Genomic DNA, 17,115 nt, shown 5'->3' with positions numbered 1-17,115 from the left:
TACACCGTCAACTTGTAATATATGGCCATCTTACCTCGTGACTATCCTATTGATTACTTATTCTATCCGCAATCAGAAGTTGGTGTGTCCGTTAAACATTTGAGAGAAGGAACTTCTGAAACTTATGGGAATCAGTAATACGTTCAGCCAGTTTTCTATTTTTAGATTTTCTAAAAAAAGTTTAGTTTTTATGTTGTAGTTTTAGTTAATTTGTCATAGGGATCACTGCAATTTTGTTAAAGACAAATATGGGATCACTTTTTCGAAGCGAAGAGATGACCTTGTGTCAACTCTTTTTGCAAAGTGAAGCTGCTTACGCCTGTGTTTCTGAACTTGGGGAACTTGGTCTTGTGCAATTTCGAGACGTAAGTTTCATTTTATTATTGCTTTATAAAAATTAATTTTCTTAAGGAACCTTTACACATAATTTCTGTATAACACCTATAATTTTTGTGTTAATAAGGTGAAATAGGTATTGCAATGTTAAAAATTGTAACAAATGTAAAATGTATGATATGAATTTTAATTACTTATTTTATAGCTGATCAAATCCTCCTAAATACATTATAACGTAAGAAAATATTTTTCTGACAAATTAACATAATGTTAACTCTTTTGGTAATCATACTGTTCAAGGATACAGAATCTTTCCATCTACCTGAATATGCTTTTCGAAGGACAGACATTCGTTTTTAAGCCTTGTATTATTTTCTTGTCTTAATAATTGAATATTTTAGCGCTTCACTATTTTTATTTTGGCTATTTTATTCTATTATTTCATATCCTTATTATACTTCTAATCTATTATTTTATTATCTATTATGCAGTAAAACTCTATTTATCTAAACCAATAAAAAAAATAATTTACAAAAGTGGATATTTAGATAATAGATATCCATTAACATTCTCCTTTGTTATAATTGAGTCATTCATATAATAGAAGGTAATATTCATACAACTTTAGTCAGTGATATTTGTATCCTTAGTTTGCATTAAGTGTTATCCTTAATGCACATATACAATGAAAATATTCATTATAAAATCATGTATAGTTATAAATATATAACTATATAAAACCTTTTGAAAAAATAAATTTTTATAATTGGTAACTTATTATTTTAATATCATATAATATATAATACACTGTAGTATTAAGAAAGTAATAATTAGATATTTGTATTTTCATTTCAATTATTACTTTCTTACTAAAAGATCCTTATTAGAAGATGTATTAATCAAGTAATCAAAAGCATAGTTTTTATATTATAACATGCCTGAGTAAAAAATGCTATGCTCTTATATGTGGAAGATAGTGGTTTAAAACTTGCTGTAGTCATCTGCTCTTCAAATTATTTTAGAACAATTTATTTACTATATTAGAAATTTATAAAATGTTTTTCTTAAAATTGATAAAATACTACATAATTGCATTTTCTCATAATAATCTTTCATTACAAAAATTAAGAATTTAAATAAAAATACCAACAACTAACTATCCTCTACAGAAATATTGCCAAAGTAAGCTTTATTATGTTTAATACTTCATTTTATTTTGAAATAGTAGAGTACAATTAATCATTGATTTTATATTGTAAATAAAAAGAGAAATGTAATTATAAATTTTGTTACATAATAAAAAACATGAGCATTATAAAATATATTTTATGGCAGAATCTATTTTTAAATCTATCTACTTTTCCTAAGCTTGTAATCCATATAAATAACTTAAAACGTTATAGATAAGATAACAATGGAAGCATTCAATTTGTATCATAAAATAAATTTTATTTAAATATAAAATTGAAGATAAATTTTAATTTCTATTCATAGCATTGAAATTATATCTGTGTATTATTTTATCATATAAATATTTTATTACATAAAATTTTTAAAATATATATTTTTTATGATATTTTTTCATATAATTGTGTAATATTTGTATCATACATTAATGAAACTATATTTTTTAATAATACTGTTCCTCTTTTATGTAGCTTAATCCTGATGTTAATGCATTTCAACGAAAATTTGTCAATGAAGTACGCCGTTGTGATGAAATGGAACGGAAGTTGCGGTACCTGGAAAAAGAAATTAAAAAAGATGGCATTCCTATGCTTGATACTGGGGAAAATCCAGAAGCTCCTCAGCCTAGGGAAATGATAGATCTTGAAGCAACATTTGAAAAGCTGGAAAACGAGTTACGGGAGGTCAATCAAAATGCAGAAGCTCTCAAACGTAATTTTTTGGAATTGACAGAGTTAAAACATATACTTAGAAAAACTCAAGTGTTTTTCGATGAGGTAAGAACATTAATATAATATAATCTATATTAATTTAATATAATACATAAAAAATGTGGTTAAATATGTATTCCTAACAACATATACTACAAGCATATAGACTGAAATATGTATAGGAGAAGGAGTACTAATTATCTCCTTTATCGTAAAAAATAACAAAATGTTATTTAAACGGTTTTGATAATTACTATTATCAATATTAGTTATATCTTATTGTCCTACTTTATTCAACATTTAAAAGTATATTTTACAATTTTATTAGTATAATATAATATTATTAAAACAGGTTTAACTATGTTATGTAGTGCAATGTTAAATAATCTTGAATGAAAAAAAATTTAATATTAATAATGAACATTTTTTAAACTAATTTTCTAAGGTTTTTCATATTTTATACAATTTTCAGTAAAAGAAAGCTTATTCGAATAAATTAGAATTATCATTAGATGGTAATTGATCACAGACAGTAATATCATAAAAATTATCTCTGTGAAGTAGTTCTAAAGAATAGTAAGAAAAACTGCACTAATTAGAAAGATTTTCCTATATTAGAATTTTCCATCCAAAATTATGGATTCTTTTTTAATTAATTAGTATTTAAAATTATTCATTACAAATATTATCATCAGCATGATATTGCAATTGAAAAAATACATTTACTCTGATATTTGATCAAAGACATCATACAATGTTGTAAGTTTCTGTCAGTTTCTGTAATTTTTATTCTAGTATTGATTTCAATGTTGGTGCCAACAAGTTTTAGGTAAAACTTATGTATGATATAATTTACTATGTAAGCATAGTTAATCTCATCTGAAAAAAATATTGAAAAATTATACTGATTATGTGGTGAATTTTAATATGATTAGCACAGGCAATATCTTGAATTTTACAATTTTTCTTTTAAATGTTTGTTGCATTTTATACAAAAGAAGGGGCATATTTTAGGTGGAAAATTCTTTGTATGTGCAGTTACCACAAATTTAATAAATGTTTTGAGTCAAATATCTGTTATAGACAAATTTCTAATAAAAATAATTATACGCTTCATTATGTGAATTTTAGTATAGCTTTGTGAGCTATACAAGTAATTATCCTTTGCAGATGATCAACCCATATATGTATCATAAGAAAATCATGATAATCCATAATAACTATAAATGTGAATATTAGAAACATATTTATCTTACTTGAAATTAAGAATATTCTGTACATACATGGCGTTGAGCTTAGAAGCGCTCTATCTGCAAAGGGTTAAATGCATGGCAATAAAAATTGATGCCTTTTCAATGCCTTTTTTGCAATTGCTTTGCAGTTTTGTATAAGAGAAGTGAAATTATTTTACGAAATATACAAAATAGTAATTTTAATAATGCTAATAATCAAATAACCAAATCGAAGAAACATTGATATAAGCTATTTTTGTTTCGTGTTACTAATGATGCTGTTGAGTGATTTTAGGACAATTAAGACATTAATGTGTTAGTATTGCCAACTAACAAAGTTGCAGAATTGCAAAGGACACAAGTCACTATCGAAGCCCTATCTCCCTACATCCTTTGAATTTCTCCTCTTCTTGTAACAAACTAAAAAGGAATTGCATTATATTTTATTCTTATTTCTATGGTTAAATATTACATCAAATTGATTAGTAATATGTACATGCATCAAAAACATTCTGCATTTATATATAAAACATAATGAAGTAATTGCAGTATTTATAAAATTGTTTTCCAATAACTGCACTTCTTATTGGATTTTATGTCAGATACATTTTTTTCAATTGAATCGATTTGGTACATATATATGAACATATAAGTGTAGTAAATAAGTGTTTTTAATTTAATATATCATTGACTCATTATTTAGTATAGTTATCTGTAATCCTCTAGTTTTATTCTTTTAAAGACATCCCTTACAAATCTGTCTTATACAAATCATTACATACATATAATATAATAGACATACACTACATAATTTGTTTAGAGGATACATTTAAAATAAAATTATGCTTAAATTGTATGTAGATGCAACAGTAAGTAAACTGTAACCATCTTATATTTTGCAATTGAATTAGTGGAAACATGGAAGTATGAAAAATATTATATTTATATCAAATTTACTAGACTTACAGTATATTATATAATTATGTATTATTAACTGTGGCACCAAGAGTTTGAATGCTTTGTATAAATCAGGCATGACCAAATAGTGGCTCATGACTTAGTCATTCCTGATGTAAATTATACAATCAATTTCAACCTACTAATGGATACATTGTCAATATTTGAAATAATATATATACAAAAAAAAAATCCCTGGAAGGATACATAGTTTTGAGAAATGTTGAATATAATGATGAAGATTTTAATATTTTGTGAAAATTACATAATTTCTACTCTTTCACATTGAAATATTTGTCATTATATTGTGTTCTCTTAAAAACTATAAGCAATGTCTATTTGAAATATTTCAAATAACAACATTTTGTATCCCATAATAATAATTTGTTATTAGATTAAAATAGGTTGCTTTGCACCTAACATGTAGACAGATTGTACCCATGATGTTTCACATTTTTAATTGAAAAATTATTTTTTGAGAAAAGAACTTATTATAGTGTATTATCCTTGGCAAAGAATATAACCATTAATGTTTATTTATCTTTCTTTTTTAATAAATATGAAATTACGCACGAGTTGCTTAATAATGAATTTTATGCATCAAAATAAGATATAGAACTGATGCTTGAATTGTTAAATATTTAAAGAATGACATGCATGTAGCTAACTGGTAGATATGGTCATAACAATTTAAACTACATAACTTGTTCTGAATTTAAAGCATATTTATTTTATGGTTTTTTTGCATGAAGCATGTCAAGTATTGTAAATGTAATGTGTATATAGAAAGTGTCATCATTACAAACAAACAATGCATGCTAAAAACATTTTAAAAAAGAATTTTGATAGAAAACACATTTTTGTTTCATAAATTGTTTTAAATTGAACTGTACTGCTCTGTATAGTTCTTTTTACTAAATAGAAAGTACTTCTATAGTCCAATAACTAGTTTCTATAAATCCTTATATATTTGTCAAATAGTTTAGTTATTAACCATCACATATCACAATAAAAATTTTATCAAAACACACATGCATTATAGAATTGCATAAAATGTCCTTGCATAATTTCAATAATGATATAGTGAGAATCTCCAGAAGGAATTATAAAATTATTGATGCAAACAAAAAATATATTTGTAGTATTTTCATTCAGTATTAATCCTTCTGTATCTCTATTTAGCTTCAATTATTTGACATCTCATAAAAAGCAGTTCTTTAGAATAAATATTTAAGCATTGTATTCTGTTTAGGATACCTAACTTTAGGATTTTCTTTTATTTTTCTTAATAATTTATTTTTTCATTTCCTGCAATCAACTTTATAATGCCGAATTTTCTATTTCATATCTTTTTAATTTGTTTGTATTTTTGCAGTAACATATTATAATATTTCTAACTTTTATATTTGTTAATTACTTTCAGCATAGACTTACCTTTAACTGTACGTTTCAGAAGTATTGTAAATATACTAAGTTTCTTTCTAAAATTAAACAGTGTAAAAGTTTTAAGTTGTATTTGTGAAATACGTAATACATGTCAATGTTTTTTTTGTTTGTGTCAATAATTTTGTAATTCATTTTGTAGCAAATATTTTTATAGTTGTATAAAGTTGAAGTAAGATTTAATTATTGTAACTTTTTTTATTAGGAATCAAGTTTAATGGATGCTTTCCTAAAGTTCTGAATGTTGTTAAATTATACCTATTACATATATATGTATTAAATACTTAAGAACATAAATGCTATACTTATTTAAATAAAATTATTATTAATCCAAAACAGTACTTTCTTAATACAGAATCAACACATTTGTAAAACAAGCATTTTGAGCAGTTCTATGCAATATTCTGCGACAAAGAGTAAGTCCAAAAGTCTTAAATATCTTTAACATGCATTTGTTCTTGATGCGTGATGTTTGAAACAGTTTGTGATAAAATACGATGTGTAATATTATTGTACACTGCATTCGACTTAAATGTACATACACTTAAATTATTACAGATACCAAAAAATTGTACATACAAAAGTCATTTAATTCATAGATGCAAATGTGATAGTTAACATTTATTTGATTAAAATGTTTGCTGATGATATGAATATATATAATTAGGAGTTATTGATTTATTATTAAATGAAACTAATTACAGATTAAACTTGGGCACATTTCATTTAGAATGAAATAAAAAATAACAATTGGAAATAATGAACTTTCAGCTAATTATTTTACATTTTACAAATTGTAAAAACAGTGAAATAATTTAAAGAAAAATCATTTTTGTTCTCAATATAGATCAACATGTATTATTCAAATAAGTTACTTAAATAATACTCAAAATTATAAAAAGTTTCATTTGGAAGTACAACATTAATTCTGAAATTTTTTAAATCACCCGGTTCAGTTGTTTCTTTGAACTAAATGTCTACATTGCCCAAATTCTTTTGATATCTGTAATAATTTAAATAGAGTAGACATTTGAGTCAAGTATCCTGTATTATTGTTTTTAATTAAAGAACATAGCAAAATGAAATGTCGCATAAATTGGAAATTAAGTTTGATTTGGATTAAAGTCGGAAAATTCTTTAATTTCATACATTTATTTTCTACTCCTTTATGAAATGTTATATTGACCATCTGTATTAAGATTGGTAAGTTTAATAAATGTATGAAGGAAATATTGGACAAGTCGGGAGATAGGGCAAAAGAGAGGTGACATGTGTCTGTTGCCAGGCTGAGAATGGAGGTGTCGTGTCGCAGATGGCAGACCCCAGCCGTGAGGAAGAACAAGTCACTCTCTTGGGTGAAGAGGGCCTCCGCGCTGGCGGCCAGGCTCTCAAGCTCGGGTAATTAAATGTGGTGTAGCTCCAAATAATGTAGAGCGTCGAGATTCATAGATTTTCCTACAGTAATTATTAAATTTACATAATTTCATTTTATAATTTATTACATGATAATCATATGTCTACAATTTTTTTCTTATATTTTTTAAGATACCATCATTTAATATCATAAATATTGTATATTACTAATGTTAATAATGTAATTTTAAATCTGCAATGTAAAAAAGAATCCTTACGTTCTACATTTTAAACACCAGTGGCTAAGAATTGTGTTTGTACAACTTAAATGTTCTATAGATTTAATTTTAAATTATTTAAAAAATTTAGTTTATTGTTATAGTCATATATTAAAGCAACAAAGGAAACATTAAATCTATGGATACATCCGTATGCACTTTTTAATAAAATCAAAATTTATTAATATCCATAATATTCATTATTAATATTCATAATCTGCACATATTGCAGAGCTTTTGATAAATGTTTTCTGTGCTATTAGGCATTGTATAAATATAGATTTTAAGTAGAGGGCATGATGCGTCAGTGTGTTCTGTGGTTACAGCACCTGTATACTACGGCAGACACCATAGAAGCACACTATAGGAATCCCCTCAGGCAAGCTGTTATCAACCGTTATTTGCATTTGAAAATCTGTTTTGCTCCGTGTTTTTTGTACATGTAGTTACTTAAAACCCTTTAGTTTGTTAAACCAAACATGAGCACTAATAATATAGTCGCTAAAAAAGTTTGTAATTTATGTTCAAGAAGTCACATTTAAAAAAGTTAAATTTGAAAAATCAAAGGAGGAAAACGAGAATTTTTACATATAACTTCAATACTTTTATGTATAAAAAAAATTTTTGATTGTTTTATATTTTAATTTCATTTTGAATGCACTACATTAATTATTTGAGGTGAAAATGTAATATTTTGGTCAAAATATCTCGTTTTCCTATTAATATTCTGTTGTTGTATTAATTAATTTTTCAGTAAACTTGTTTTATGTTCACACATTGGTTTTTCCATTTGTACACATTGAACTAATCTATCACAATTATTCAATTATCTGTTCAGTTACACTTTGTATATTAACACTTTTATGATTTTTAAATTACTTCAAAAGGAGAAAAAAATTAGGTAATAATAAATACATATGATGTTTATAAGTGGCAACGTGAAAAATCACTGCTTTAGCGACTTTAGATGCTCTTCAAAGACAAATACGACTGTTTGCTTAATTGAATAACATCTACCTATTGATCACATATTAATTATTATTAAAAAAAATATATATCAGTTTCTTACTAGTATGTGTGTTAAATCACTACTCTGAAATGTAATTTAAACATTATGTTGTATAACAGTTGATACAGTTTGACATCATTTATATAACATATTTAAATTCATTCAAAAAAAGTTTCAAACTGTATCGAGTATTTATATGATAAGTAGTATATGAATTCATTCATTTATTATTTATTTATATCTTTCATGTAAATAACAAAAATGATGATGGTGTGGCCATGGGTACGTATAACAATACATATGTACATCATACATACATGTGCATACATACACATATAGATATGCATATATTCCCTTTTAACACATGTAGTCAGCTTGTATTGCATGTTGCGCACCAATGTATATCTTATTATTTGGTTGTTGATAGAAAAGTATTAATTGCATTAAATGTTTAACAATTTCCGTTTATTTGAGTAAGAATATGAAAAGTCTCCGCATTTATGTCGCTATTACGCTTGCATTATAGATTATGCTTTATTATTATCCTAGATTATGCTTACAAGAAATTGTGTTCCCATTTTATTTATAAAAAAAATTTGTCATGCTATATAGAATGATATATTAAATTTGTCAAAAACAAGAAAACAGTATCCAAATGAAAATATAATGTGTATACAAATTAGAAATAATTAATCTGTATCTATAGATAGATTTATTTTAAAATGATATAATGAGTTAATAGGCAGAGTGGAAATAGGAAATTTAAATATTGTCAAAGAAATTTATTATTATTGAATGTTCATTGAATATTCAGAAAAAATGAATAGACTAAATATTTTTTGAAAGTAATGTTTATAAGTAAAAAGTTGTGTTACAAAATAGTTTTAAGTATTATTATTATTACATAATCTTTGTATTTACATAAAGGAAAAAAGAACTAAAACTACTTAGTCTGTTCAGTTTCATAAAAAACCTTTGGCAAATATATGTGTCCTATTGAACTGTACACAACTTCAAAATGCAAAGAGAAATAATAAATATGGAATCAGATATTTAGTTTTTTATATTTTTATCTCAATTTGGCATACTTCCAAATACTCAATGCTGAAAGGAGTTAAATGAACTTTGAATGATTACTAATATCTCTTATATCCCACATAAATCTATTTATAGATTAAAATAAGTAAACTTGTAAAGGGCATAGTGGTTATGATAACATACATCCATTAGTGGAAATTTCTTTTCATTCTTCTCTTGCTCCAAGAATTAACCACATTATGTTCTATATTATTATAAGTATGAATACAAAAAAAATGAATTTATCAATTTTTATGACCTTTCTAAGTAAATCTAAGTAGAACTTAACATTAATTGAATTCTAACAGGTATAATTACAGCTTGAATTTTTTCAGTTAATCTATTAAATAAGAATTGCCATGCAATAACACTTCTTTAAATACTTTCTTCATTATATGTATAATAATGATTATCAACTATTATAGATACATAAATATTAACAGCTTTACTACAATGTAACATCACATGGTAATTCATATTTTCTTAAAAATATTATTGATTTAAGATATCTTTGTTCAGAATTACTCAAGTTAATTTATAATTAAATTAAATTAAATGGAAACATATGATACATTAATAAAATTTTTCTGAAAGTTAGGTATTTTTGATAATATAAGATATTTATATCCATAATTTATATTATGAAGCATTTCTCAATGTGTTGCATAATGTGTTGAATATTGTAATATATCTGTATTATGATATGATATGAAAATTTTTATTTATACTTTTATGTGCTGATACAAAATGTTTTTAAATCATACTATGTGTTTTTTACATTCTACTTGTATTTTATTTTCCTCTTTTTTTCTTTTAATAAAGAGTAAATATTTTTATAGGCAACCATTGTATATTTTAATGTTTTAAATATATCCAGAATAGATAGTTGTCTGCAAATTTTCTCATGCTATATGAACTATTAAAGATATCTTTAATCATACCTCTGCGTTAATTAAACATAAGGGACTTGTGCAAAGACAATGTGGCGTTGGAGCATTATAGTCATGTTTAGTGTGCTAATGTGGTTGTGTCTTGTCTGTTGTGTCGTCAGCAAGAGCACGCAGGCTTGAATCCTACCGAGTCCATGACACGTGCATTGATTAGTGATGATAATATCGCCCGCCAGTCTGCCCTTGGTCCTGTCCAACTGGGGTACGTACTCCATGACTAGTAAATCCTTCCCATACATTATTATATCCTTCTGAAATTTTTTGAATGGAACTCGTACAATAAGAAATTACAACAGCAATATATATGATTGATAGAATTGGGTTTCTAATGCAATAATTCTTGTTTTTATTTCAGTAATAAGTCTGAGGGACTTCTATGTACATAGCGTAGTTATATGCAAATATGTTTGTTGCTTTTAATATATAAAAAAAAGTTGAATGATAAAAATTATAAGATTCTATGGAAATTGTATGTTAAATTGCCTATACTACAGGAAACTATTATTTTGAGGAAAAAATAATTAGTCAGTGTACATTATTACCTAACGTAATGACTTCATAAAATATATACTTTATGACTATAATTTAAGATATCTGATATAATTATGAAAAAATTGTTATAATATAAAATGTTATGGTATCAGATAGTGATGGTCATAAAATTGTCAAACAGATAATTCTGAAATATTAAAGGATATAGAAATATGTGATAAAGAAAGACTCAATTCAAGGTTTTTAAAAAAACTAGCAGGCTTTTTAGTCTGTGCTAATATAACTTTAAGTTATCATGAATATGAAGGAAAAATGCTGAATTTTTTGTTAATCTTTATATAACATTTGTTGATTAGTAAGAAATATTCAATACAAATTTTTTGTGGAAAGATCTATTATCTTGAATAAAAACTATATTACACAATATTAATTAGTTAAGAATAATTTTAAATTTGCATTTTTTTATATTTTCAAAAGCAAACAAATATATTTAAAATTAATAATTTAATATATACAAGTAGTTTGATAATTGTATTTCATTATAGATTTTAACTATGTAAGATAATGATTAATTATTGTCACTTAAGTATTTTCTTAGTAGAAATTAGAAAATCTTAACAACAAAAAGTGCATAATTTATAAAGGAGTCATTACATAATACTAATAACTTAGTCTTTATAATAATTTGTACATACAAAAACATATTTACAATAATTGTCATGGCTCTACTTGAATATGCACTTAACTTTTAGTTTGCTCTAATATATCATTAAAATCCAGTTTTGAAATAAAAAATATTTACCTGCTATTTTATATGTCCCATGGTGTAGTAATACATTACAATGTATTTATGCTTCTTTTATTGAATAGTATACCTTTTCTACATAACAAATATTTATATTCCTAAAATCCTAATTTACCTAAATGCACAAATAGATACAGATATATTTTTATTTAAACAAATAATAAATCTGCAAAAGTAATACAATTATATCACAATCTTCAATTTAGTTTGATTATAACTGTTTTAACATTTTTCCGCATTATAAAATTCTGACAATAACAAACAAAGCTTTCTATGAATTGCAGTTACATATTTTTACAATTTTAATAATTACATGTCTTCCTTTCTTTCTTTTTAAACGTTGTTTACTTATGTAGTTTTCATTTAAATGTCTTGAAACTTAACAGTTCTTTTCTATACTTAACTAAGCATATCAGAATGGTTTTTTTTTTACCGAGTTTGCATATTATTGTCACTGTTGATGTTGTTGTTGTTTTACTGTAATCGTTATTACTTTTATTATACAGAAACTAAAACTTTATTTTCTTTTTACTACTATAACCATGGCTACAAGAATCATCATTTTTTCAATGGTAATATGTAAACTATTGTTCTATGTATAAGTGGATTTTAAGATAAAAGTATGAACAAAACTACATAAGAAGGTACAAATAATAAAGATGCCAAACGATACAGATTGAAAATCTAATATCAGTAATATAATATTAACTTTCAATAAGTTAATCTCTAATACAAAATACATACAGGCAATTTTTACCATATATTGTTAAATTAAAAATAGAATGCCATAACATATGAAGAGTAATCTATAATGATTGCCACAAATATTATTTCTCCAAAATTAACAAAATAATATTGTTCGTACGTAATACCAATCTTCTATCTATTCTTTAAATTAAATTTGTGAAGAGTGCTGTTTCTTTAAATTTTATTATGTTATTAAATATTATTGATTTAAAAGAAAAAGTATTTAAGGTGATCAGTATAGATGTATCATGTTCATATATGTGCATAACTTTCTTACCACTCTGCATCTTTATAGCGAGTACATTTTTATTAAAATTATTTTTCACATAGTTTCGTGGCAGGAGTTATCCTAAGAGAACGTATTCCAGCATTTGAACGCATGCTCTGGCGTGCTTGTCGTGGAAATGTATTTCTGCGTCAAGCTGAAATTGAAACTCCTTTGGAAGATCCGTCAACGGTGGGTAAAATTTGAAATTGTTAAAAGCATTTAATATTCTTTTTTGCATTTTGAAGATATACAAATATTTTATCGGTTTTTAGGGAGATCAAGTTTTCAAATCTGTATTCATCATATTCTTCCAAGGAGACCAATTAAAAACTCGAGTAAAAAAGATATGCGAAGGATTCAGAGCTACTCTTTATCCTTGCCCCGAAGCACCTGCTGATCGCCGTGAAATGTCAATGGGTGTTATGACTCGAATCGAAGATTTAAATACAGTTTAGTTTATTGTTTTTAATCAAATTATGCTTTACGTTTGTCACTTTATTGCATATCTTTATTTAATTATTTGATTTAGGTCCTTGGACAAACTCAAGATCATCGTCATCGCGTTTTAGTAGCTGCTGCAAAAAATATTAAGAATTGGTTCGTGAAAGTCCGTAAAATCAAAGCAATTTATCATACGTTGAATTTGTTCAATTTAGATGTTACACAAAAGTGTTTAATTGCTGAATGTTGGGTACCAGTGCTGGACATTGAAACAATTCAGCTGGCCTTGAGACGTGGAACTGTAATTATTTATAACACTGCTTCTGGTTTTTATTCAAGAGTATTGTAATAATTTGTATCAATCATTTTAGGAACGTAGTGGAAGTTCGGTACCACCAATTCTGAATCGTATGGCAACTTTTGAGGATCCACCTACTTATAATCGGACAAATAAATTTACTAAAGGGTTTCAAGTTTTGATAGATGCATATGGAGTCGCTTCTTACAGAGAAATGAATCCCGCACCTTATACCATAATAACATTTCCATTTTTATTTGCTGTGATGTTTGGAGATAGTGGACATGGACTTATTCTGTTTCTTTTTGGTGGATGGATGGTGTTAAAGGAGAAACCGTTGGCTGCGAAAAAATCTGATAATGAAATTTGGAATATATTCTTTGGTGGTCGATACATTATATTTTTGATGGGTTTATTCTCAATGTACACTGGGTTTATATACAATGACATGTTTTCTAAGTCGCTAAATATATTTGGTTCCTATTGGGGGATCAATTATAATTACGACACGATACATGCAAATAAGGGATTACAACTAAATCCCAGTGAGAAAGATGCATATTTGCAGACTCCATATCCTATAGGAATGGATCCTGTCTGGCAGTTGGCAGAAAATAAGATCATCTTTTTGAACTCATATAAAATGAAAATATCTATAATTTTTGGAGTCATGCATATGATGTTTGGTGTAATTGTTGGTTTATGGAATCATACATATTTTAAAAGGAAGCTGAGTATAACTTGTGAATTTATTCCACAACTTATATTTTTAATGTTTCTCTTCTTGTACATGGTTCTCCTTATGTTCATTAAGTGGATAAAGTACGGCCCTAACAGTGATAGTAAGCAATATTTTAACATTAGAATATAATGCAATATACAAGATTTTCATTACTACTGCTATTTATAGATGATGATCCAGAACATGGTCCGTTTTGTGCACCATCAGTATTAATTACTTTCATTAACATGGTATTAAACAAAGGCGGTACTGCACCAGACAAAAAATGCAGTCCCTGGATGTATGCTGGACAAGAGGGATTCCAAAAATTCCTCCTCTTTATAGCTATTCTTTGCATTCCATGGATGTTGTGTGCCAAACCTTTCATGATGATATATAACAGAAAGAAGCAACATCGTCAGGTTAAACATAAAATTTAATATATCATACTACAAATCATTTCCTTAATTAATCTTCGATATTGTTTGTTTATATCAACAGTTAAATAACCAGTGCACAGAAGACAGAGACATAGAAGGTGCTGTTGACTCAATCCAACCATCAAATGGAATTGCCCCAGGAACTCACAAAGAAGAAGAAGAAGATATGAATGAAGTATTTATTCATCAAGGCATCCATACTATTGAATATGTTCTTGGCAGCGTGTCTCATACTGCGTCATACCTACGTCTATGGGCTTTATCTCTTGCTCATGCTCGTAAGTGGAAAATTGAACAATTTGTTATGTTCAATAATGTATAATAAACATATTGTTATATGTATCATTTATCAATTTTGTTTAGAATTGTCGGAAGTATTATGGAACATGGTTATGAGAAATGGATTGACCCAAGAAGGTTGGGCAGGTGGAATTGTTTTGTGGGCCATATTTGCATTTTGGGCTGTTCTAACTGTTGGTATTTTAGTACTTATGGAAGGATTGTCAGCCTTCTTACATACGTTACGACTTCATTGGTACGAATTACTTTTTATTATAACATAAGTAGTCTTTATTAACTTCCTAACATTTGTTGATAAAATATTTATTAACTATATTTACAGGGTCGAATTCCAAAGCAAATTTTATGCTGGTCTGGGATATAGTTTTCAACCGTTTTCGTTTGAAATCATTTTGGATACGGCACAGTCCACAACAGAGGATTAAAGTCAACTTATTTAAAAAATGAAATGTCACGCGCAGAATATATTATTAGCGAATACGTCTTTTCATGATATAATATTATATTTAATAATTAGAACACTAACGTTGTTTTCAAATAAATTAGATAATTTATTTTTTCGAGCATGAAATCAATCTTTCATATCCGTTACGAAAATAATTTGATCTTTGATCATTATTTTGCATTCAAGAGGGACTTTTAAAAATTACAATCAGGTATTAAAATTTATTCGGTACAGTACTTGTAACAAATATTTTAATTATATTTACCTAATTCACAATTAACTATAATCTTAAACGTTATGATTAATAAATTATCGTTACATGGTGCCTATAGAATTTATTAAAACACACAAGATATAAATTGTGATTAGATCTGAAATATGTAGTAAAAGTGAATAAATATTATATATATGTTCTGTATTTAGCTGCAATTATGATTATATGATTACATGTATCTTACAAATTGTAATCCTATATAACATAATATAAATGATAAATGAAAAGATGAAGATGAAAAGCATAATGTGTTAAATAGTAAAAAATAAATAATGCAAAGTATTATGTTTAATTAATTAATTCCAAAAACAAACATTTCCATTACAGAATGATTATTATATTTACAAACTTTTTATATTTATTTTACAGATATTTGTGTATTGAAATTTATTAAACATGAAGAGTTAGAAAATAAAGTTTACTTTATGTAAGTAAAATTCTTCTCAATTAACCTTTTTCACTACAGTTATTATGATCCTATATTTATATTCTCTATTACATTTACTAAAAATTTGTATCACCTGATAAATATATCTATTTCAAATCTATTTTATTTATCAGTACTCGATAAAATAATATTTTAATAGAAAAATATAGCAATATATATTAGCCCAGTTGATATCTCAAAACTTATTACTTTAAGCTGTACGGTTACAGTCTATCTATATAGATTTAACGACTTTCAATGTTATTTATTTAAAAGATCATACACGTGCGTACATTAATAAATTACATAATTCTATTACTTCAAACACATTGGTGAATTTAAAATTAAAATAAAATACTGACAACTTAAAGCTGGACATATACTGCAATATCTCTAATCATGAAGTACAATCTATAATTTAAAAATAATATAATATCACGTAAACCAATAAACAAAAATATTTGTTAAAAATATGTCGTTATCTGGGTAAACAAAATTATACCTTTGTAACGTAAAAATACAGATAATACGTCTTTTATCATATTACATTTTGATTGGTTCAATTCCCATGATTTATAAGATATAGCGCGATCGTAAATGAAAGCTTGGATCAACAAACATTTTTATAATCCCAAAAATTATATTATTAAACATTATATTGTCGCGCGTTATATTTTCACGTATTATATCACTACGTGCTTTATTTTCATGCGTTACATCGCAATATGTCATTGCCATGCATTATATTGCAGCGCGTTATATTTCCGCGCGTTACATTGCAGCGCGTTATATTTCCGCGCGTTACATTGCAGCGCATAATATTATCACGCGATACATTGCACAGTGTTATACTGCTATACATTACATTGCAGTTACATTGTGTTATATTTATACATGATACATCATAATGCGCTTGACTGCCAC

At 26.1% G+C, this 17,115-nt stretch overlaps 1 protein-coding gene across 4 annotated transcripts; it reads left to right on the top strand.

Annotated features, from left to right (window-relative positions):
• The first annotated feature begins 13 nt into the window (after window positions 1-13).
• Vha100-1 (V-type ATPase subunit a family protein Vha100-1) lies at window positions 14-16,049 on the top strand. Of its 4 annotated transcripts, none has more exons than XM_012284907.2 (11): window positions 14-365; window positions 1,995-2,300; window positions 10,635-10,735; window positions 12,908-13,034; window positions 13,118-13,294; window positions 13,375-13,587; window positions 13,658-14,426; window positions 14,495-14,727; window positions 14,807-15,023; window positions 15,109-15,280; window positions 15,368-16,049. In XM_012284907.2, the coding sequence occupies exons 1-11, from the start codon at window positions 249-251 to the stop codon at window positions 15,468-15,470; spliced, it is 2,535 nt and encodes an 844-aa protein (XP_012140297.1). In that variant the 5' UTR covers window positions 14-248; the 3' UTR covers window positions 15,471-16,049. The 4 variants fall into 4 exon arrangements, with proteins under 4 accessions (XP_012140297.1, XP_012140299.1, XP_012140298.1 ...); XM_012284909.2 differs by lacking the exon at window positions 10,635-10,735 and adding an exon at window positions 7,824-7,876; XM_012284908.2 differs by lacking the exon at window positions 10,635-10,735 and adding an exon at window positions 7,179-7,264.
• Window positions 16,050-17,115: the final 1,066 nt, after the last annotated feature.

This window comes from Megachile rotundata, chromosome 6, assembly GCF_050947335.1.
Source record: "Megachile rotundata isolate GNS110a chromosome 6, iyMegRotu1, whole genome shotgun sequence".
NCBI classification, from domain to species: Eukaryota; Metazoa; Arthropoda; class Insecta; order Hymenoptera; family Megachilidae; genus Megachile; species Megachile rotundata.
This window is presented reverse-complemented; position numbering and strand designations above follow the sequence as displayed.